Source organism: Stylophora pistillata, chromosome 7, assembly GCF_964205215.1.
Source record: "Stylophora pistillata chromosome 7, jaStyPist1.2, whole genome shotgun sequence".
NCBI classification, from domain to species: Eukaryota; Metazoa; Cnidaria; class Anthozoa; order Scleractinia; family Pocilloporidae; genus Stylophora; species Stylophora pistillata.
Genome location: NC_142525.1, coordinates 8,125,112 through 8,147,012, shown reverse-complemented (window position 1 = coordinate 8,147,012; position 21,901 = coordinate 8,125,112). Strand labels below are relative to the sequence as shown.

Here is a 21,901-nt window from a genome sequence, read left to right as displayed (position 1 = left end):
TTCTGTTGCCTGTTCATCGTCTTTATCACAGTGGTTCCATATCATGAGAGTCTTTTGTAGGTAAAATAGGTCAGAATTTAGTCGAGACATAGGGAACTTTTCGAAAAAGAGTGATGCCCGCAAAGAGAGATCTTACCTCGCAGTCTCCGTTTGCAGAGTTTCCTCGGGAGGTTACGTAATGTACTCTTAAAAGCGTTGCGTGACTTCGAACGGTTTGTGACCTCCTTGCCTCGCCCCAATTCCTTAGAGCCTCTTGTACGATTGAGCAAGTCACCATTTTGCTGACTGTGGTGAAATATTCTTGTCTTTGCGAAATGGACGACTCTATGTACTTGGTTTTTTCGGCACTTTTGGCGTCAGTTATTGTTTGGCTTTTAAATCCATTTCAAAGACTCCACAAGTTATGGAGTTATTCCACAGGAGACAGTCGTGTGCGAGCTAATCTTCCAGATGAAGTACGCTCGTTCGACGAGATGCCTGGCCCAAAGGGATGGCCTATCATAGGTGACATGCTAAGCTTTCTGCGAAAATCTGAGTTCAAAGATATTGTGGCTGAGCTAAAGGACTCGTTTGCTAAGTACGGTCCTGTTTTCAAAAGGAATCTAATGGGAAAAGCAGTGGTTTACGTAAAAGACCCTAAGGACATCGAGGTTGTCATCAAAGCAGATGAAAAACATCCCATGCGACCTTCATCTGGGGTAAGCACGGCGGTGAATCGGTACAGGAAAAGCAGAAAACTCCCAAACGGGCTATTTGGATTGTAAGTACGAAGAAATTTGTGAGTTTATTAATAAAACGCATCGGTGCGGAGCAGGTAGCTAATGGATGCTTCGGCCTCCCACCACCCCGCGGGGGTGCTGTGGCCTCCCACCCCCCCCCATGGTCGTGCTACAGCCTCCCACCTCCCCACGGGGGGAAGTTGGGGGCTCTGCCTCACAATGTTTCAGTGCTGACTAGATTGCTAGCATAGCACAAAATAAGTTTTTGCAAATTTGTCAGTCTCCTCATTTTTTGAAATCATTTCATCTGGATTGTGCTTGGCAAAATTCCATATGGTGCGAGTGTTTTAATTTTAGCAGCTCCATCCTGTGTGTAATTAAGAAGACAATCAGCCTCTTGACTTAAGACAGAAGTGGTTTAAATTTTCTATTGATGCAAGGACATGTTGGTATTTGTATATAGTATTTGTGGGAATCCCACTTTTTTTTTTTTTCTTAGTTTGACACATGCAGAGTAAGCTATGCATTTCTGTAAATGAAAAATAATAAATACAAATCCAAAGAGAAAAAGATTTGCTCATTTGTCTAAATATGATTGGAATACTTCTTCATCATGAATGCCTGCAACAAGGAAACAAAGTAACAAAAATGCTTAACCCAAAATACTACATCAGTAGGAACTTTGCAATAGGTTGGAGTTGACATTATTCACCTGCTGAACCAGAAGAAATGCAATGGAAGATCAAGGTTTGCAGTATGGCAGAAAATTGCAAGGTTCCTTCCTAACAAAACTAGAATGAAAATCTCTGTCAAAGGAAAATTTATGACGGGGCAAAAAATTATCCTTGTTTGCTGATGACACTGAAAAGAAGTTTTAGGAACTATGAACTCTTTACACCTTAACACTTCCAAACGTTGTTAACTAGGGGAATTTGTTTAACAATCTTGAGCTTTTTTAGATGGTGATCCTTTCCTTTATTGCCTATTTGATCATATGTTAATGGAATTTGGGCATTACAAATATGAAACTATTATTATTTATTCTTGTGACCTTAATGTGTGAATCAGGGATGATATCTCACCTTGGATACACAATATCCCTTCAAGTGCCAAAGGTGTTTTTATAACATGAAGGATTGCTATAAATTTTATAATATTGTTGCCATACGATATTAACAAATCATTAGTAACAGACCATGTCATAATCAAGTTGATCAAACAAATTACCAGTAACCTAAAAAAATTATTTTCGTTAGCTGATGGAACAAATCCACAGCCTAAGATATAAAATTCCTCCTTGAAAAATGTCAAAGTTCCTATCTCAGGTCCAGACTCCTTGTCAAATTCTAATGGGGTGGGGAGGGTTATTGGGTTGAAATACCCCACTACACCCAGGGTCCCCTCCTCAGGCATAATTTTCATAGGTGCATAGCCAGATTATTTTGAAGCTTGCTTAGCTTCTTTGGACCTGGAAATCTTGGTCTATGGGCCATTAGAGACCCAGCTAGGTTTGATTTTAACAGTTTAAGACTCATTTTTGTCTGCTAAGTACACAATCTGAATTTACAGTCCTAGGTATAAATACTGTAAATGCTTGAATTAGCACCTGGGGCACTTATTAATTTTTCTAAGGCGAGAGGGGGGGGGGGGGCACTTATTTCAAGGGAGGCACTTATTTCGTTTATCAATTTTTAGTCTCAAAATGACACTACTTTAATGTCTATATACAACCAAACTGCAACATAAAAATTCAAAAACCTTTTAAAAAACTACTTTTTGAGAACTCAAAATAAGAAATAAAGAAGCAGTGAGAAGCAAACCTGTGCAACTTTGAACAGACATTACTGTTTATACTATTTAACAATGTGACATTTCATTAAAAGAACCATACAGACCGTATACGTCTCGTATATCGTACCGAGTACCAAAACTCATTTTTTCTCGGGGGATGGGGGGGAGGGTGCTTATTACAAATTTTGAACCTTGGGAGGGGTGCTAATTCAAAGCCGGGCGCTTATTTAAAGCTGGGCATTAATTCGAGCATTTACAGTATATGGAGGGTAAAAATTAACCTTAAGCTTTTAACTCTCACGAGTGACCAAGACAGAATTTCTCCTCACAATATCGATACAATATCAAGCAGACAAGTGATGAGAATATAGGAAAATATCAGTAAGGAGATTATTAGTTGATCCAGTGCAAAATTCTCCCAATTAACTTAGGAATTGTGTTTTAGGCAGTATAGCAAGAATCACTCAAATGAGATTTTGATATAATATAGTCTAATGGTTATTTAAATTTTGTGATTTCAATTTAATATGTGAGCAGTCTGGTCTGAAACTTTATAACTGATTAACAATTAACAAACTGTGTGATTACTGCCAATGTGAAGTTACACAATGCATGCCTCTATAAATCCAGCATCAAAAAAATTTTTAAAAAAAATGTAATTTTGAAACTGATCATGGGTAATATAATTTGATTTCATACTTACTATGAGGCATGGAGGCAGCGTGGCCGAGTGGTCAGCGTGTTGGACTCGCAATCCGTCGCTCCCGGGTTCGCAATCCGTCGTTCCCGGGTTCGGGTAGAGAAACAAATTCACTACCTGAATTTGTTTCGCGGTAGCTCCGAGTTCAAATCCTCTGCCATGCTTGTAAATAGCTGACTGGTGTGCCTCCGGCCAGTTGGGATTATTAACAATGTTATGTTCAATTTGAATTATTTGTTTATAGCCCACAATGTAAACCACTGGGTTACCAGTAATTGTGTTAGCTATTAAAGTTAATTTTTTTTTGTTTGTTTTTATTAGTGCTAAAATCACGAGAAATATACGGGACACCAATAAAGAGTATATAGATATTTGGAGTGGTAAAGAACGATCATCTTCAGAAGACAAGATGTGTTCTTTCACTAAGTTTTGGTTCATTATATTATAGCAAGTATCCACAATTTTTATGGCTGTAAAACAATTAAATATCGATTACCAGCAAAATGAACATTCGATAAAAAATGAGAGCGTCTAGTTCGATCATCATTGTGGATCACGTGCAAGGTGATCGTAGAATGGATCCTCAGAGAAAACCTGCATCCTTAATTGTTGATCTGTCCGATTTGGCTGGTCTAAAGCGTTTGACAAATTTTTTAACTGTAGAAGTAATTTTAGAACCAGTTTTTTTAGTCGGGACTCGCTGATTCTACGATGCTCAAGCTTCTTGGGTAAAATTTCATGATTGGCAGACAGTTTTAGGTGTCCTAACTTGCAGAATCTAAAAAGGCTCAAATTTGACTAGGTTATTTCTTGTTCTATCACAGGAACGGCGAGGAATGGAACAGAGTTCGCAAGGCTTTAGCGTCAAAAATGCTTCGACCGAAAGACATTCGAGATAACCTGGAAAATTTTAATGGAGTTACAAGGGATGCTATAGAACATATGGTGTCAGTGCGGGATGCAGATGACATAATTCCGAATCTCGAGGAGGAACTCGCCAAGTGGGCGACAGAATGTAAGTAAACGGTTTCATGAGAATTTGAATAGATCCATCATGGCTGTGACCTCAGTGAATGGGATGCATCACTGATGCGAGTTTTACGGTAGGCAGTACAACTTCCTTTCAAAAATAACCCCAGCGGACCCCCTAGGGAAGTAAATACCAATGGGAGAAATCAAAACCCTTTGGATATAGGGGTAAATTACAGCACGTTTGTTAAAGAAGGATTTTTTTAAACACCACTCTTTTTCCCGGACCTCCCGTGGTTTTGCCGCTGAGGACTGCAGGCTTGGGTACTCTTTTTTTTCGTGTAGCGGAGTGTTGCTTCCGTTATGGTTTGAACTCGTAATAAATTACTTTCTTTGACGACTTCTTCCTGGTTATTCAACTGTTCTGGTATCGAGAACAATGCCTACATGGTGTTTCTTCCTCCGCTGATTTTAGTTCGAGCTAGAAATCTAAAGTCTGAGGAGTTAACATGTCGTACGCCCAGGGTTTATAGGTCTGGGCTAAGCGCAGCGAAATTCGTTTACTGGTAGTCCTGGGTACCACTCTTCAACCACAGTTTTTAAAAGCCAACGTGTTTTTCTCCTATATTTACCATCTGGCGATGTAAATAGTTAGCTGATTGCAGTCCCTGTAGACTAACTAGCCTTTCCAATATAAATTTAAAATTTATCACCTTTTTTACTGCAGAAGCAAGGTTATTTTCAACCTTGGTTCCGGAAAAATTTGGGTCTTTAAAATATTGTCCCGTATAAGTTTCCCCTAACAAACTTGGCACCTGTAGAATTTGGCCAGATACCCACATCATGCGTTGTAAATGACACATCAGCGCATGAACAAATCTTGTTTTGCTGTTTTAGCTGTGGGTACATTGGCATTCGATGTAAGAGTTGGCCTTTACGATGACCCACCGAACAAGGAGACAGTGAAGATGATCAAGTCGAGCTCAGACGCCTTTTCCCTGATGGGAAAACTGAATAGAGGATGGGAAAGTTTCATCCTCCACTTCATGACGACACCCACTTACTTGAAATTTTGTAAAGCTCAAGACACCTCCATAGGTATTGGTCAGAGCATAGTGGACCAAAAGATTATGGAATTGAAGAAAGCGGCCGGAGACGATGAAGCTTTTTGCAAGGATCAGGGTTAGTAAAACTTGTTACGAAATGTATATCTGTAGTGGCCTGACCAATGCAGATCAATTCTCTGGCAGTCTTGCCCGGACTGCCCAGAACTCGGTGAACCAAATTAAAACTGCTCTGCTTTTGTTTGTAATTAGCCGCTTTTTCAGGTGGGTAGAAAGCGGAGCGCTCATTGGACAGTAGTGGCGTTCTTTAGAGTAAATAGGATCCCAAGTTCCAACACCCTATTCCAGCGTCTCTCTGGCTCACGTTTTAGTCTCGCATTTTACTTCCTTTTCGAAATGCTTGTACTTTATGGGATTTCCTTTTAGACTAGTTATCCAGATTTAACATTTTATTCCTTATCGCTTTGCCGATTTTTGCGTGTCTGTTACATTTCTTTCTGGTCCAAAGAGAGGATAAAAAATGTGAGGGTTACACCTTGGTCTCCCCAGCGCTCCCTACCCACCCACACCCCCCCCCCCCCCACTCTCTACTCTTCCTGGAGAGGGTGCATGGCGTGGGCCTTGTTTCTCACACATTTGAACTTTACTGTCGTATTTTCCGTTTGGAATTGCAGGTATTCGTGTTTACAGATATCGTCTTCGTGTTTAGCCCTTATCTCACTCTCTTCTCCACCTTTACCCCTTCCTGGAGAGAGCGGATGGCGTAAGACCGTGCAATCCCCAGTTTTTCACGCAATTGAACTTTATTTTCGTATATTCCATTTGGAATTGTAACTAACAGTCACAGATATCGTCTCCGTGATACAGGTGTGCCTCTACTGACCTACCTGATAACAAAAGGCGAACTTACACCACAGGAGATCAACACACAATCAATTGGGATGTTTAGAGCAGGAGTAGAGACGGTGAGATAATAGAAAGATTTAGCACGGCGTTTACGTGAAACGGCAAACTTCAGCTGGCCCTTTCACGTCTCACGTAAAATAGCTTGAACCTTGCTGTTTCAGCTTCGCGTGAGTTAAGGTCATGGGGGATTTAAAGGCGCCCATGTATGACATACAAGGAATAGTTTTGGTGCCCTTTTTCCGGCAATTAACATCTACTCTGTTACAGGAAGGAAAACTGAAAAAAACTTACATGCAGACAAAGGCGAAACATGTTAGTTTCACGTAGAAACGGCAAAGCGCGATGTGACAGATTCGGTTAGTTTATTCTTAAGATGATTCTGCAACAAACGAATCCAATTCTCGGAACTCAATCCTGAAGAATCTTTCCTTGACGTTATTCCACAGACGTCCACTGGACTGCAATGGCTCCTTTACGATCTGGCCCGTAATCCGAAGGTGCAGGAGAAGGTGTATGAAGAAGTGACCTCTTTAATTGGGCCCCATGGAGATTTTACCCCCGAGAGCTTTGCGAAGTTGACGTACATCAAAGCTTGTGTCAAGGAGAGTATGAGGTGAAAGATGGTTGTGTTTGTAGTGCAAGAGTATCACTTACTGGGAAATCTGTACTCATATTGGTCTGTGTATACAGAAGGTGTGATGGGATGAGAAGGGGGGGGGGGAGTCCAAGCTTTTATTTCTTTTTTTTTTTTTTTTTTTCAATTCAGAGCTTATACAATCCAAAAAATTTCCAAGACAAGTACATAATTGAAACGTGAGTAGTGGTATGTGATCCTTTCATTGAAAGAGGTTTGGTGCCTGAGAAGCAGTGAAAAAAAAAACCCTAAAGTCTAAGAGGGGGGAGGTGCCAGCCCCTTCCCCCCCCCCCGAACCCTCCCTGGTCCCAGCCCTCGACCCCTCTTTAGGATCAGTGGTATGTAATACTGTCATTGCGAGAAATTTGGTACCACACAAGTCTGAAGGGGAAGGGGTGCCCAGGTCCCCGAAATCCCCCTGATCCCGGCCTACCCCACACCCTCCCCCTTAGGATTCGCCTCCGAGTTACTCTCCGATGCAACGTACACTGCGCATTACTCATAAAGTGTTTGTTTTTTTTTTTTTTACATATATATTTCAAAAGAATGCACCCTGCTGCTTCCGACTGGGGACGTATTCTTAGCCAAGATGTGATTCTCTCTGGTTACCATGTACCATCTGGTGTAAGTGAAATCGTTGAGTACTTTGAACAGGATGTTAGCCTTGTTTAGAAAAGCAAGTTCTCTGCCTCAATTTAGTCTCCTATGTGGATGAAAGGACTCGATCAGATCCTCCTGTCCAAATTTGAGAAAGAGCAGATTTATCAAGATGGAAGTTTGTTAGCGAAGATGACTTAATAGACATGAACCAAGTATATTGGGGTGGACTTAGGAAAATGCTTCCTCAGCAATTTCTGTTAGGAATAGATTTTGCAGAAAAAAGTCAAAACCACGGCCATGTTTTACGAAACTAAGTGCGCTGTGTTTCCTTCGGAAAACGAGTGCTAGCTTTTCTAAGATCCACATTCCTCAAAGAAACAAATCCGTGGCTTTTCTACGCAACTTAGACTTTAACTGACACTTTTTTTTTTTTTTCAGACAATCGTGGTATATTCCAATTATCTTTCTGGGCTCTCGGATGAGTTGTTCAAATGTCCTCTGGAGTTCAGACCTGAACGTTGGTTAAACGAAGATTTGGGAAGAGCTCATCCATTTGCCACTTTGCCATTCGGAGTTGGACCACGCATGTGCATTGGTGAGAAGTATAGTTGTTATGAACGACGCGGAGAGTTTGTTGTTGTAAACTTGTCTCCAAAAAATTGAGCATGATAAGTGGTGATTGGTCTTACAAGTAACGCCTCTATCTCAAATAATCAGTCACAAGACCAAAACCAATGGTCGCTTAAGCTCTCGTGTTTTCAACGTTTCGTACCCTTTGCTGTTTTTGTTACGTTCTCGACTGCGATTGCGAGTAAATCGAGATGACGCCATTGAATCCAATGTATCCCGCAAGAACAGTTACTTTCAATCGGATTTTCCCCTACGGAAATCAGAGACGAAACATAAATAAGTTTCATGAGGCCCCACGACCCACCCAATGGCATTACTAATATCGCTTAACCGCGAAAAATAAATTAAATTGCAGAGTGTCAACTTAGCTTTTTTGATTCGATAATGATGATGATAGAAACAAAAAAAACTGAGGAAATGACGGTAATGATTGACATAATTGGTTATCTTCATCGGAATGAAAATAAAACACAAATTGTTACCTTGGTAGGTGGTTTAAACTATCGTTTTGCGAAAGTGGTGTCACTTTTTGTTAGTGCTTGCCCCTTGATTTAAAGTTTTCAGTGCGAAGACTACCGAAAGGGGGCCGATTTAATTCAGTAAGGTCACCCATATAATGAAGTTCTAGTTCATTCTATATTGTGACTAATATATTTGAATGATCTTTCTCCTAGGCCGTCGCATCGCTGAGGCTGAAATATATCTTTTGGCAACAAAGGTAAACGTGTTTCGTTACATTCAGTTTACATGATTGTAACGTTGTAGCAATCTCAACTGAACTTGCCCGCCCCACCTTTTTGGCCATCCCTTGCCTTGCCAATTTTCTGGTTTTATGGCCACATCAAAGCGTTGTTTTTCTTTTTCTTTTTTACCTGTAAACTCCGCACCCATCAGTTTAATCAGGATTTCAATCAGGCAACCCCATTCAACCCCCGACTGAATTGCTACGAATTTTATGACCTGACTCATTTGATCATTACAACTGTTATCTCCAGTTCTCAGGAACAATAAAACGCCCACCTCTGTCATATTCGCCCTGACTTCCTTTTTATGATTTTAACGGATCTTGGTCATGCGTACGCCCGGAACCAAACGTGGGGTGCCATGCTGGCCCAGCAGAAAGGGAGTGAGGGACCTTTGTTGCAGCCCCATCTGATTGCCTGCCGGCATGCATAATGGCCAGTAACTAGCTAACTAACCATTCATGCTTACGTGTTTTCATTTTCAGCTGGTGCAACGATTTGTCCTGGAATATCACGGTGAACCAGTCAATATGAAGTTTAGACTGCTGTGTGTTCCTGACAAACCACTGAAGATAAAATTTATTGACCGGGCGTAACTTGCTTAACGCGATGTTCGTCCCCGTTGTTGTAAACGAAAAATAGCCGGTTTTATCTTAGGGTATCGGCGGGATATATCTCATAAAACAGGTCGTTTTAAAAAAAAGAGTCTGAATGTGAAATCATGTCGAGGAGTTTAGCTTTTTATTTCTGTTTCATTAGTTTTGTTTTTATCGTTGTTGTTGTTGTTGTTGTTAAAACCAAGGCAAACCCTTTGACAAATGTTGACTTAAAGTTACGCCATAAATGAATACTTGAATTGACCACAAAAAATCAAAGAACTAATATATATTAAATCAAAATGCAAGCGCCTTGTTTCTTCTTGTATGTCATGAAAGAGGTTGAATTCTGTATGCAATTTTGAAGCACTGACGCGCCTGAAAACCAGAATCTTTTAGATCACTATCACGTTTAGGCAACCATATTCACTTATGTAATAACATCCTTGCTGCCCTCCACATTCGCCCTAATAAAAGTAAATGTGAGAGGCTGTTCGTACATTCCTTGATGCACTCAACTTTGTATGGAAAAATTCAGGATTGTTACATTAAGACTTGCAGGGAGTCATTCATTGGATTTGAAGGGGAAACAGGATGTAAACACGTTAGTCGAATCCGGCCATTTATTAAGCAATAAACGGCACTTTCTAATGATTTACCGGTGTCATAAGCCACCCAGGAAGTCGGGAGATCACGAGAAAAGTTTTTACACCAAGAACCGGTCGCGAGTGGTTTACATACTTAACGAGTATTATTTCATTTTCTCGGATGAATGAAGTGTGTTAGAGAAAAAGATAATTTTATTCTTATTATTCAGTTTGCTAGTCCTCGATAAACCCATAAAAAAGCACGAGAAGCCAATCAAAGTGTTGGAAACTGAATAAAAACATTGGATTCTCATCTCAATCGCAATGGCACCGAAACAGGAGCGGCGAGAACCTGAATGGAAATTGTATAGAAAAGTGACGAGAAACAGCGATAAGCAAGATGAAGGCACAAACTTTAAGTTATGCGATAACGTTCGAACATTTAATTTTCAACAGGTAATTATTGCCTTCTCTTGATAACAATACAGCGCTTTTGTCCATGTGACGTCATGCGTACCGGCCAGACTTTCAGTTGTCTTCAAAATTACGGACCCGACTTCGAAACCTTAGCGCATTTGGAGAATATATTCGCAAGCCTATGCCTCTCTTTGGAATCGTAAACCATCGCAAAGCTTGAGTTGGTGATTGTGGCTCGAGGAGAAGTGAAGGTTAACATTTTGGGGCGAACGGTAAGGAATGTACACAACAAAAAATTATGCAAAGTAATCACATTTTGTTTTGATGAGGTTCGGTATCGCAATGTGAACTCTTACTCATCGTTACCTGTTGCTTAGAAGAACTTCTTAATTAGTGTAAGCTTTGATTCTACTGATGATGAAATGCGAATGTCGAAATAGTTTTCTGCCTCGATGAAATAAAAGGTGGATGTGAATTACCCCGATTGAAATTGAAACTGAAAAGGGAAGTCGGCACTTAAGCAGGGACTGCTAGGATCTTTTGTCATGTTTACTATACCCTTTTTGTTTAAGTTTTTTCGTTCCCGCGAGTGTGGCATTTCGATCAGTCCAATTGTGTTTTCGATATGGTGTTTCAGACACATTTTACGCATTTTACGGTAAATGTTAGAAGAGAAGGATCTATTTGGTTGGTTTCTGCCCTTATGCCCATGCAGTTTTCAGTCGTGCACAAAAGCGATATTGCTGATAGATAGATAGATAGATAGATACATAGATAGAAAAATATGTAACCCTTGTTCGATCCGAAGTCGGTTGAAGTCGCGGTCGATATGTGTATGTCACCTTGTGTAGTTTTTAATTCAATGACAGTTCGTGTTTGACTGACTTTTTACAGATACAAAACTCAGTCCTCGACAAGTGTTAGTTTACACCATCGTCAATGTAAACAAGCATTCGTTCAAACACGTGTTTCACCACAGTCGACAAGAATATCGCAATCTGATTGGCCAATTTATCGTTGTCACTAGATAAGAGTACACCAAGTTCGTGTCACGCAAAGCTTTAATCAGCTCTCAAACATAGGCTCCATTTCCACCGTTGGCAATCGAGCCTACTCTCAAACATGGATGGCTAGAGGTTTAGCGTGGTCGGTACTCTTATCGAGAACGAACATTCGTCGTCTCAGTGGTCAAAATTTGTTGCAAACTCACTCAGCTGCACCTCCTGGGTCCACAACATTTTGACCATTGTACGGATAACGAATATCGTTGTCGATGGCATATGGTATCTACAGGACTGGACTGGACTGGACTGGACTGGACTAGTAAAGCGCGGACTAGTAAAACGCGGACTAGTCAAACGCGGACTAGTAAAACGCGGACCCAACCGCCTCCCGGTTGGCTCAATGAATAGAGCGCTGGACTGATGTGCGGGAGGTCGAGGGTTCGAGCCCCGGCCGGACCAACACTTAAGGTCTTAAAATAATTGTGAAGAATATGCTGCCTTTCTATAACATCAAGAAATGGTTTAGATATTCTAGTCTTCTCGGATAGGGACGAATAAATGGAGGTCCCGTCTCCTGCAGGGTTAGGGGTAGGAGACGCTAATTTCCCACGCACGAGATTACTGTGTGATGGATGTCCTCCCCTGGTGTGGGATGTGGGTTGTTGTCTTGCGTTTCATACATGAGCCTCTGGCTCGGGCAATATGGGTAACCATGCCCCACGTAAAGACATTAAACTTTGATTACTATTACTTTTTTTGATTACTTGACTAGTAAAACGCGGACTAGTAAAACGCGGACTAGTAAAACGTGGACTAGTAAAACACGGACTAGTAAAACCGGACTAGTAATACGCGGACTAGTAAAACGAGGACTAGTAAAACGGGGACTAGTAAAACGCTGACTAGTAAAACGCGGACTAGTAAAACGCGGACTAGTAAAACGCTGACTAGTAAACTGCCGACTAGTAAAACGCGGACTAGTAAAATGTGGTCTAGTAAAACGCGGACTTAACAACAACAACAACAACATAAAAAACAATTTCATGCGAAGGCGATCACAAGACTTAATGGCGAGTCAATTTAGTGAATGACAATCCCTGTTTGACCTTTAAGCTACAAATGGGTTTGACATGCGCCAGATACAAACGAATTTATAAGTTTAGGCTAACGAAGAATTTTATTCAGCACCAGTTCAAAATCCTAAAATACACTTTTGTCGTACATTTCACGGCAGAAACGCAGGAATTCGATGAATAAAAGTCGCATTAAATCTCCTTATGTCTAGGTAGAAAGAGTCTCATTGACTTCAGCTTTTCGGTGGAAGAAAAACCGATTTACACACGCCGTTACAGAAAACAAACAAGCAGACTGACAACTCCAAACCACATATTTGCATTCACTTGCAATTTGACTTTCCGTGACATTTTAAAATGGAACGGAGGTAAATCTTCGAAAATTAATCGTCGTTGGAAATAAAAAATACTTTCCGTAAGATCTCTGTTTTTCGCTTTACGAGAAAATCGTCGCATGATCAGTTAACTCGTGTGTGTTTGTCACACCAGTACTGCTGTTTCTTCAAAAGCGGATGCTTCTTTCCTCTTTAATTGACATGTGTCACATCATGACAGTTACTTTTCAAAAAAATTTTTGAAAATTTGTTCGGAAGCCTTTTAACTACCTTTACAAATAAAAATGTTTCGGCGAAAGCTTTCTCTTTAATTTGAATAACGTTTGTTTTCTTTATAACTCACTCGCTATCAAATTGTTAAGTTCAAGGAGGATTTTCCCGTAATTAAACTCGTAATTGTAGTCCTAAATCATTCGGGTTCTTCAAATTAAACAGAAGGTAAAGGTAATTAAAGGCTTCCGAGGAAATTTTGAAACATTTTTTTGATAAGTAACTGTCACGATGTAACACCTGTCAATTGAGGAGTAAAGAAGCATACGCTAAACAGCAGTACTGGTGTGACAAACACACACGAGTTAAATGATCATGCGACGAATTTTTCGTAAAAAGAAAAACAGAGATCTCACGGAGAGTATTTTTTTTTATTTCCAACGACGATTAATCTTCGAAGATTTACCTCTGTGAAGTCAATGAGTTTCTTTCTACCTAGACACAAGGAGATTTAATGCGACCTTTATTCATGGAATTCCTGCGTTTCTGCTGTGAAGTTTACGACGAAAGTGTATTTTAAGATTTTGAACTGGTGCTGAATAAAATTCTTTCTTTGTTAGCCTAAACTTATAAAATCGTTTGTATCTGGCGCATGTCAAACCCATTTGTAGCTTAAAGGTCAAACAGGGATTGTCACTCACTAAATTGGCTCGCCATCAAGTCTTGTGATTGCCTTCGTATGAAATTGTTTTTGTTGTTGTTGTTGTTGTTGTTGTTAAGTCCGGGTTTTACTAGTCCACATTTTACTAGTCCGCGTTTTACTAGTCCGCGTTTTACTAGTCCGCGTTTTACTAGTCCGCGTTTTACTAATCCGCGTTTTACTACTTCCCGTTTTACCAGTCGGAATTTTACTAATCCCCGTTTTACTAGTCCGCATTTTACTAGTCCGCGTTTAACTAGTCCGCACTTTACTAGTCGGCGTTTTACTAATCCAGTCCAGTCCAGTCCAGTCTGCGAAATACCATATGCCGTTGTCGATAAAAAAGTAAACCACGCTAAACCACTGTCGATTTGTTAATCGTGGATTGGCGGGCTTAGCCACCTCAAGCCAAGTGTGATCTGTGCACCTGAGCCCAGTAACGTTATTCACTGGAGTAATCTCGATTTGGTGGAACGAGGTGTACGCTTTGCTAGAGAGTGATTTATACGTTGGATAATGATAATGTTATCCCCTCTTTGAACAACTGTATCACAAGCGATAAAACATTTTTCAGTTCTATCGCACAATAGTAACTTTGAAACGATGGGGATACAAATTCACACATTGCAAACTTGAATCATATAACAAAATGCCGAAAATGAAAACTTTCAATTTTGAAAATCAGAATATTGAAATCTACTCAAGATACGTACAGAGATCAAATTAATATAAAATGGGTCAAGTTGAACGAGAGTCAAACATTTACCACCCACAGCGAGAAAACCTGACCAAGAAACCTTATTATTCTCTTTCGTGGAAAATATTCAGGTTCTGGATTAGACTTGTAAACCAAAAACACCCACGGTTTGTCAAAAGTTATTGTTTTAATCAAGATAACAACAACTATGGTGAAAACATAATTATCAAATAGGCTGAAAATATTTTACATAAAATGTCAAAAAAGTCCAAGAACTTCAGCTTCCCGGCGATGTCGTCAGATTTGCATACTGTTCGAGATAACGGAGGCCACTCTTTTTCGCAGCATGCATATTGATTTTACTTTTTAACTGTCAAAATGTGGCCAATTACGATTGAGGTTAAGGTAAGATCAAGTTGGAAAATGAGAGAAGGTGAAAATGAGGGCAAGAAAAACAACCTTTTTCAATTTAAATGTATTTCCAGGAAAGGTGCTTGTACCTTATCCTTATACCAAAAAAAGATATCCTCTCTAGGCTCGTATTTATCATCGTCATCATCTATAAATAAACATCATGAGAGTGACGTGTGTCTGAAACCCTTTTTGGTCGCAAAATATGCGAAGTCCTTGTGCTATCCAGTCCATATTTTTCTTTGCAACTATTTTGTTGCACTAGACACGAAAGGGAATTTTTTTCGGCAAGCTTAGAAAGCAGTGTGAGCCAGAGTACCTTTTTACGTACTGTTTCTTGAAAAAAAATTGTGCAGATACTTTTCAACCCATTAAAACTGACAATAGCACCTTTCTGTCCTCAGTAGCAACACGGGGCTGCCTTCCTCAATAGCCTGCCGACATCGTAAGGACAGAACATTAACTGCGTGGCACCCCTTAAAATATAGTTTTCTAAACCTGGTAAAAACATTTTAAGGATTCATGGGCAGTTGAATGGTTGTTCGTTTAACATTCAGTTACTCAGCGAAACGTATAAGCAGTTATTAATATTAGGGAAATAAACAATCTTTGCATGAAGAAAACAAATTCATCTTCATTAACTTTCTCTACACACCTTGTAGGAAAAGCAACAGAAATGATGATGATTACTATTGCGCATGTCTTGACTGTGATCCCATTTTCAAGCCTTAAAAAAGTCATTCCAGTTAATGGAACGTTAATACTTTTACTTGAGCATGTAATATTTGGTTTTTCTCTTAGTTATGACGGAAAGTTTGGTTGAAAGGATGTCTGCAGGACATAACCGAGGAGAACGCACTTTGAACGGTTGTCATAACAACCCACCCGAGCTTAGTATTGACATTCCAGGCATGCGGGACCTTACAGTGGCAGCTAAAGAATACCCGAGCCAGACAGATATTCTCTTTTTGACCGTTGAAGAATGTGAGTTCCTAAGTTGCTATGCTCACTTGCAAAACCCATTTCGTTATTATGTGCATGATCTTGGCCACGTATGCTTTGGCATTGTGGGTAATGAAGAAGGTGCACACCTGAAAGTTGCCTTGATAATGTACCATGGAAGTTCCTCTGTTCCGGGAAACTCTTTAATTACCGTGAAAAATGCTGCCTCTAAGCTAAGGCCTAAGGCAGTTATATCTGTGGGATATTGCAGTGGCCTGAACCGCGAGAAAACCAAATTAGGAGATGTGATAGTGTCTAAGACGCTCACTACGTACCCGTCCAAGGTTGTTTTGGATACTCACGAGTACTCCACTGGAATCAGAACTGTTGTCAGCCGAAACTTTCTGAACCTCATCAAACACATTGCTGATGGGTGGGACGCTCCACTAAAATCTCATGAAACTCTAGAAGTAGAAGTACACACAGATGGAGAGTTTTTAAGTGGTCCAGAAAAGATCAGTGCAGATTGGCGGCGAGCAGAACTCCTCCAAAGAAACCCCCAAGCAACTGCAATTGAAACGGAGGGAGAAGGTAAGTTTGATCTAAACTAAGGTCCTTTTCATAATGATTAGATGCCAAAGTAATGTCGGTTTACTTGTGCCATGATAGAACTCCGATTATTAGCTTTCAGGGTCAGTTTGTTGCCTTTTTGCACTGTTGATCACTCGCTAACAATTTGGTGCGTTACCCCACTCGCGAATTTCCAAGGGCCGGGGGAAGGATTCCTTCAAATAATGGTATTTGAAGTGAGTGGCATGCAATTTGTATTGGTAATTGCATGATTTTGAGTGACATTTGAGATAAATTAGCACGAGTAAATTTTTTCAAAGGCTATTCGACAGCTGATATATTCCAAATTGCACGAGAAAAAACATGCTATAACTATTACACGCTTGTAATTAATCTTCCTCGTGTTTCGCACGCTGTTGCGTAAGACTCCTCGATAATTTTGTTCAGCGCCTGCAATACTTATTATTATAGCCGTTTTTGGAGGCCCAAAACTTATAGACTTTGAGTCAGCTGTTTGTCGTTTCTTAGGTGTTTTTTTGTTTCTAGCATTCTCCCTCAAACTCGCAACTAAAACGTCGCAATTTTCTCCTTCCCTTTCCGCCATTTTGTTTTATTGAGCCTTCGTGGGTTACCTGTCAATCAATTTATTTCAACTTTCTGTACCCAATTTCAACTTACTGCGTTTTTAGATATTAATTGAGTTTCTCGGCCGATTAACAGGCTAAAATGTTTGTATGGTCATACGCATGATTTCAGAACCAGATCAAAATTGTACAACACGAAGTTCAATTACTACATTATTACATCCATATTGAAATCGCAAAATTCAATTGCTCAAATACAGGATTTTTCTTAGTCTGTTCTGTTCTGATACTTTATTATCCAATACTGAGCTAGTTTGTAAGAAGTTGCTATAGCTGTATCTCATTTTCCTGAAATTTGATTGGTTACGGTCTTTAAACAAGCCTTGAAATCTCAATAGTTGTAGTTGTTTTTTTTTTTTTGGAAAGCTTTCTCATTGGCTGGGGAAAAGATGCGCTTTGGAGAAAAAAGATTCGCGATTCGTCAATTAATCGCACCCGTGAGAGCCAATCAGATTGCAAGGATCGCCAGATATTTAAAAATTGATGTTATTATAAATATCTCAATATGAAAACAACGGATTGAGCCTTTCAGTATTTTTAGCGTGGATAATTTTTGAAACTGGCGTCGTAGTGCAGTAGTCCTCTCAGGGTATCCCTGTAATTACTGTTTCAGAGAGAACATATGAACATAAACATAGTTTATATCTGACCACTTCCAGCCCAGAGGCTGAATTACGGGTGCAGTGTAAGGTTGAGAAGAGACGTCAGCATATCAGGCGCCTCTGGCAGCCGCTTCAGTCCATCGATCTCACCTTCCCACCCATCCCAACCAGGGGAGGACATCCATCACACAGTAATCTCTTGTGTGGGAAATTAACGTCTCCTACCCCAACCCTGCAGGAGACGGGACCTCCATTTATTCGTCCCTATCCGAGAAGACTGGAATATCTAACCATTTCTTGATGTTATAGAAAGGTAGCAAATTCTTCTCAATTATTTTAAGACCTTGAGTGTTGGTCCGGCCGGGGCTCGAACCCTCGACCTCCTGCACAACAGTCCAGCACTCTATTCATTGAGCTAACCGGGAGGTGGTAGCAAAGGCTACAAGAAATGAAGAGGGATTTGCACTTTGGCAGACAAGATTATACTGACATGTTCTTACTGCTACATAACCAGGGGTGTACGCCATACAAATCGTCAAAGCATTCTTTCTGTTTGTCGCTTGCAGGGCTGTTTACTGCTGCATTTGATCTTGGCATCGAATGGCTCCTAGTTAAAGGCATCGCAGACTTTGCTGATGGTACAGACTCCAGAAGTTCTCTCCATTGGAAACGCTTTGCCAGCGTCATGGCAGCATCTGTTGCTTTTAATCTTCTAAAAGATCCGTATGTTTTTAACGACTGGCCCTCTGACAAAGGTAACGTTTTCAATTTTTCCTTTTCTTCTTTTCCTTCTGTCCCTTTCTTCTCACTTCTCTCCTCTTCTCTCTTCCCTCTTCGCTCTTCGCTCTTCGCTCTTCGCTCTTCGCTCTTCGCTCTTCGCTCTTCCCTCTTCCCTCTTCCCTCTTCCCTCTTCCCTCTTCCCTCTTCCCTCTTCCCTCTTCCCTCTTCCCTCTTCCCTCTTCCCTCTTCCCTCTTCCCTCTTCCCTCTTCCCTCTTCCCTCTTCCCTCTTCCCTCTTCCCTCTTCCCTCTTCCCTCTTCCCTCTTCCCTCTTCCCTCTTCCCTCTTCCCTCTTCCCTCTTCCCTCTTCCCTCTTCCCTCTTCCCTCTTCCCTCTTCCCTCTTCCCTCTTCCCTCTTCCCTCTTCCCTCTTCCCTCTTCCCTCTTCCCTCTTCCCTCTTCCCTCTTCCCTCTTCCCTCTTCCCTCTTCCCTCTTCCCTCTTCCCTCTTCCCTCTTCCCTCTTCCCTCTTCCCTCTTCCCTCTTCCCTCTTCCCTCTTCCCTCTTCCCTCTTCCCTCTTCCCTCTTCCCTCTTCCCTCTTCCCTCTTCCCTCTTCCCTCTTCCCTCTTCCCTCCTCCCTCTTCCCTCTTCCCTCTTCCCTCTTCCCTCTTCCCCTTTCCTATTTTAACGAAATCCCACATAGCATCAAAGAGACATTCAGACGATTCAATTTACTTAGAGGTTTTAACTTTTTTTTTAGATCCTTTTGATCCAACAGAAATTATTGAAAACATTCGCAAATCCTTCAAAGTCCGTGAGGGTCGGCTGGCACCGTTTCCCTGGTGTGAGCAGTTTCACTTCTCCTTTGACGACATCTACACCAGACTTAAAGTGGTCTATAGAAAGAACACGAGAGGAAAAGCTACTGAGAGGGTTGTTACGATGTCTGAAATTTTCAACCCTCACGAAGAATGCGGAGAACCAAGAACAGTGCTTATTGAGGGAAAACCTGGTATGGGAAAGACTACTTACTGTAAAAAAGTTGTTTTCGACTGGGCTACAGGAAAACACGCAACCGAAAATTGCTTTACAAACTTCCTAATGGTGCTTCTGATAAAATGTCGTGATGTTCAGTCTGACCTTTTGGAAGCCATTGATGATCAACTTCTACCTCGAGATGTCGGTGATGGGCAAAGAAAGAGATTCTTCGACTTCATCCGCCAAAATCAATCTAAAGTTCTCCTGGTTCTCGATGGATTGGATGAAGTTTCTGAGGAGAAACTACCTTTGTTTTCAGAAATTATTCAAGGCAGAGTACTGCCAACATGTCGTGTGGTTGCTACAGCACGCCACGAAGCCGGAGTAAAAGTTCGAAAATTCTGCGACACGCTGCTGGAGGTCGAGGGATTCACTGCAAAAGATGCACAGTCATTCATCACCCGTTTCTTTAGAGAGAGCCCCCAATTGGCCCCGAAGCTTACCGAGCGATTGCTCAGAGATGAGAATTTAAAAGACATAGCGGCGAACCCTCTCAACACCGCGCTTTTTTGCCTGGTTTGTGAAGAATTTAACGGTGCTTTTCCTGAGAGCAGAATGGCACTATACATGTTAATAGTGGAGTGTGTTCTAAGGAGATACAGGGCAAAGAAGGAGCTGCCAGAAATCGGCGAAGAAATAGTTCAACTCTATGAAAGCCAATTAAAACACCTTGGCTCGATAGCTTTGAGGGGTTTACACAAAGACAATTTGGACTTTGACGAGAAGGAGCTTGGAAACCACAAATCAAGTGATTTACCCGGATTTGGATTTCTTTCCGTTCAGCCCGCAGGCAGTAAACTAAGACCATCTAAACGTTATGCCTTTCTTCACAAGAGTTTCCAAGAATGGTTTGCTGCATACCACCTCAGCTGTCAACTTCAGAATGAAGAAATCAGCACCGACAACATAGCTGCAGACAGAAGATATCGTCATCAGCTGAAAGAAGTGCTTCTGTTTACATGTGGAATGCTAGCACAACGATGCGAGAAAACAGCAATGACCCTTATGAAAAGCATTGCGACACAGTTGAACCAGGAGACCGAGAGAGAACTCGCTGGTGGTTTGAGGATTGTGGTTGAGTGCATCAATGAATGCAAAAATGATGGAGGCGGCAATCTTGAAATAAACTTGGCTGCCTCTTTTGGGTCTGCTTTGCAAGTTAAATCTGTTTCTCTACGGAGCGGGGAAATGAATGACGATGGCGCAGTCATTTTAGCCAATGTTCTCAAAGAAAACAGGACCGTGACAAATTTGAATCTGTCTCGTAATAACATTGGTGATGATGGTGCTACTGGCCTGGCTGAAGCCCTGAAAAGCAATGTATCTCTGAAAGAGTTGAACTTGTCTCGCAACAAAATCGGTGGCGTCGGTGCTGCAAGTTTGGGAGAGGCTTTGAATGGTGAAACATCTCTAGAGGTATTGGATTTGCGTGAAAACAAAATTGGTGAAGCCGGTTTTGAAGCTCTGGCTGAGGGTCTTAAAAGTAACTCATGCCTGACAAAGTTGTCTTTGTTTAACAATAGCGCTGGTGATACCGGTGTTACTGCTCTAGCTAAGGGTCTTAAGTCTAATTCATCTCTGAAAGAGTTGTATCTGTTTAGTAATAATGTTGGTGATGATGGTGCTGCTGCACTTGCTGATGCTCTGAGTTATAGTTCATGTTTGACTCTGTTGTACCTTTGTCGCAATAGAATTGGTGATCCTGGCGCTGCTGCCCTGGCCTTGTGTTTGAAAGATAATGCATCTCTGAAAGAGTTGAATTTGTCTCAGAATAACATTGGTGATGCTGGTGTTACTACCCTGGCAGAGTGTTTGCAACAAAATACATCTTTGGAAAAGTTGTACTTAAATGACAATAAGATTAGTAATGTTGGTGTTGCGGCTGACTGTTTCAAAGAAATTACTAAAGTTTTCCTTGTCTGGTAACACATTTTTGACTCGGGTACCTCTGGTGTGACTGCTGCGCTAAAATCTAAATATCACTGTATAGATTAAAAGTGGAGCTGTAGACCTTTTAGAGTTAAGCTCAACATATGGTGCCTGTGTTGTAGTTCAACAGACTTTGATAAGTACTATTGTCATTTTAGTAGCAACGATTTTAACTCTGAGTAGCTGAAAGTAAACCAACTTTAGTTACCAATACATTAAATGAGCAGAATTTTAACCCTAGTTAAATAATATTTATTTATTTGTTTATTTATTTACTCGTCGTTATATACGAGTATACTTTAGTATACCAGTGAAGTAAGATCACTAAAGAACAAGATAGAAATGTACCAACCATTGTTTGCTATCAAAAGAATTTGCGTCTGTCGTTTTACACTGCTAAGTGAATTCTTGACTAGAGCGGCAAGAAATTTGGTCTCAAGATTTGAATGTATTGATCTTAACCAAATGATGAGTATTATCCCTAATGCGCACTTCTAGAAGTAAACTGTGCACCAAAAGGGAACCTTTATTTCGTACGCCGTCACGACATTTCACTCTTGTAACAAAACGTCGTATATGTTATGCAATAAATGTTTGCCTTGAGAGTTTGAAATGATATGGAGTTCAAGGAGTATTTTTCTTTTCAATAAATGATCATCTGTAAACTTACCGG

The 21,901-nt window shown here is 40.8% G+C and overlaps 2 protein-coding genes across 3 annotated transcripts; both read left to right on the top strand.

Moving 5' to 3' along the window:
- LOC111339707 (1,25-dihydroxyvitamin D(3) 24-hydroxylase, mitochondrial) lies at positions 1–9,662 on the top strand. Its single transcript, XM_088726825.1, has 9 exons — positions 1–760; positions 4,035–4,225; positions 5,077–5,361; positions 6,111–6,208; positions 6,596–6,762; positions 7,329–7,407; positions 7,822–7,978; positions 8,688–8,731; positions 9,242–9,662. The coding sequence occupies exons 1-9, from the start codon at positions 315–317 to the stop codon at positions 9,350–9,352; spliced, it is 1,578 nt and encodes a 525-aa protein (XP_088582951.1). The 5' UTR covers positions 1–314; the 3' UTR covers positions 9,353–9,662.
- A 148-nt stretch (positions 9,663–9,810) lies between these two features.
- Positions 9,811–21,897, top strand: LOC111339699 (uncharacterized). 2 transcript variants are annotated; one of them, XM_022946412.2, is made up of 4 exons: positions 9,811–10,628; positions 15,588–16,319; positions 18,111–18,299; positions 19,040–21,897. In XM_022946412.2, exons 2-4 carry the CDS (start codon positions 15,590–15,592, stop codon positions 21,223–21,225), a joined length of 3,105 nt encoding a protein of 1,034 aa, XP_022802147.2. In that variant the 5' UTR covers positions 9,811–10,628; positions 15,588–15,589; the 3' UTR covers positions 21,226–21,897. The 2 variants fall into 2 exon arrangements, with proteins under 2 accessions (XP_022802147.2, XP_088582948.1); XM_088726822.1 differs by having other exon boundaries at positions 19,022–21,897.
- Positions 21,898–21,901: the final 4 nt, after the last annotated feature.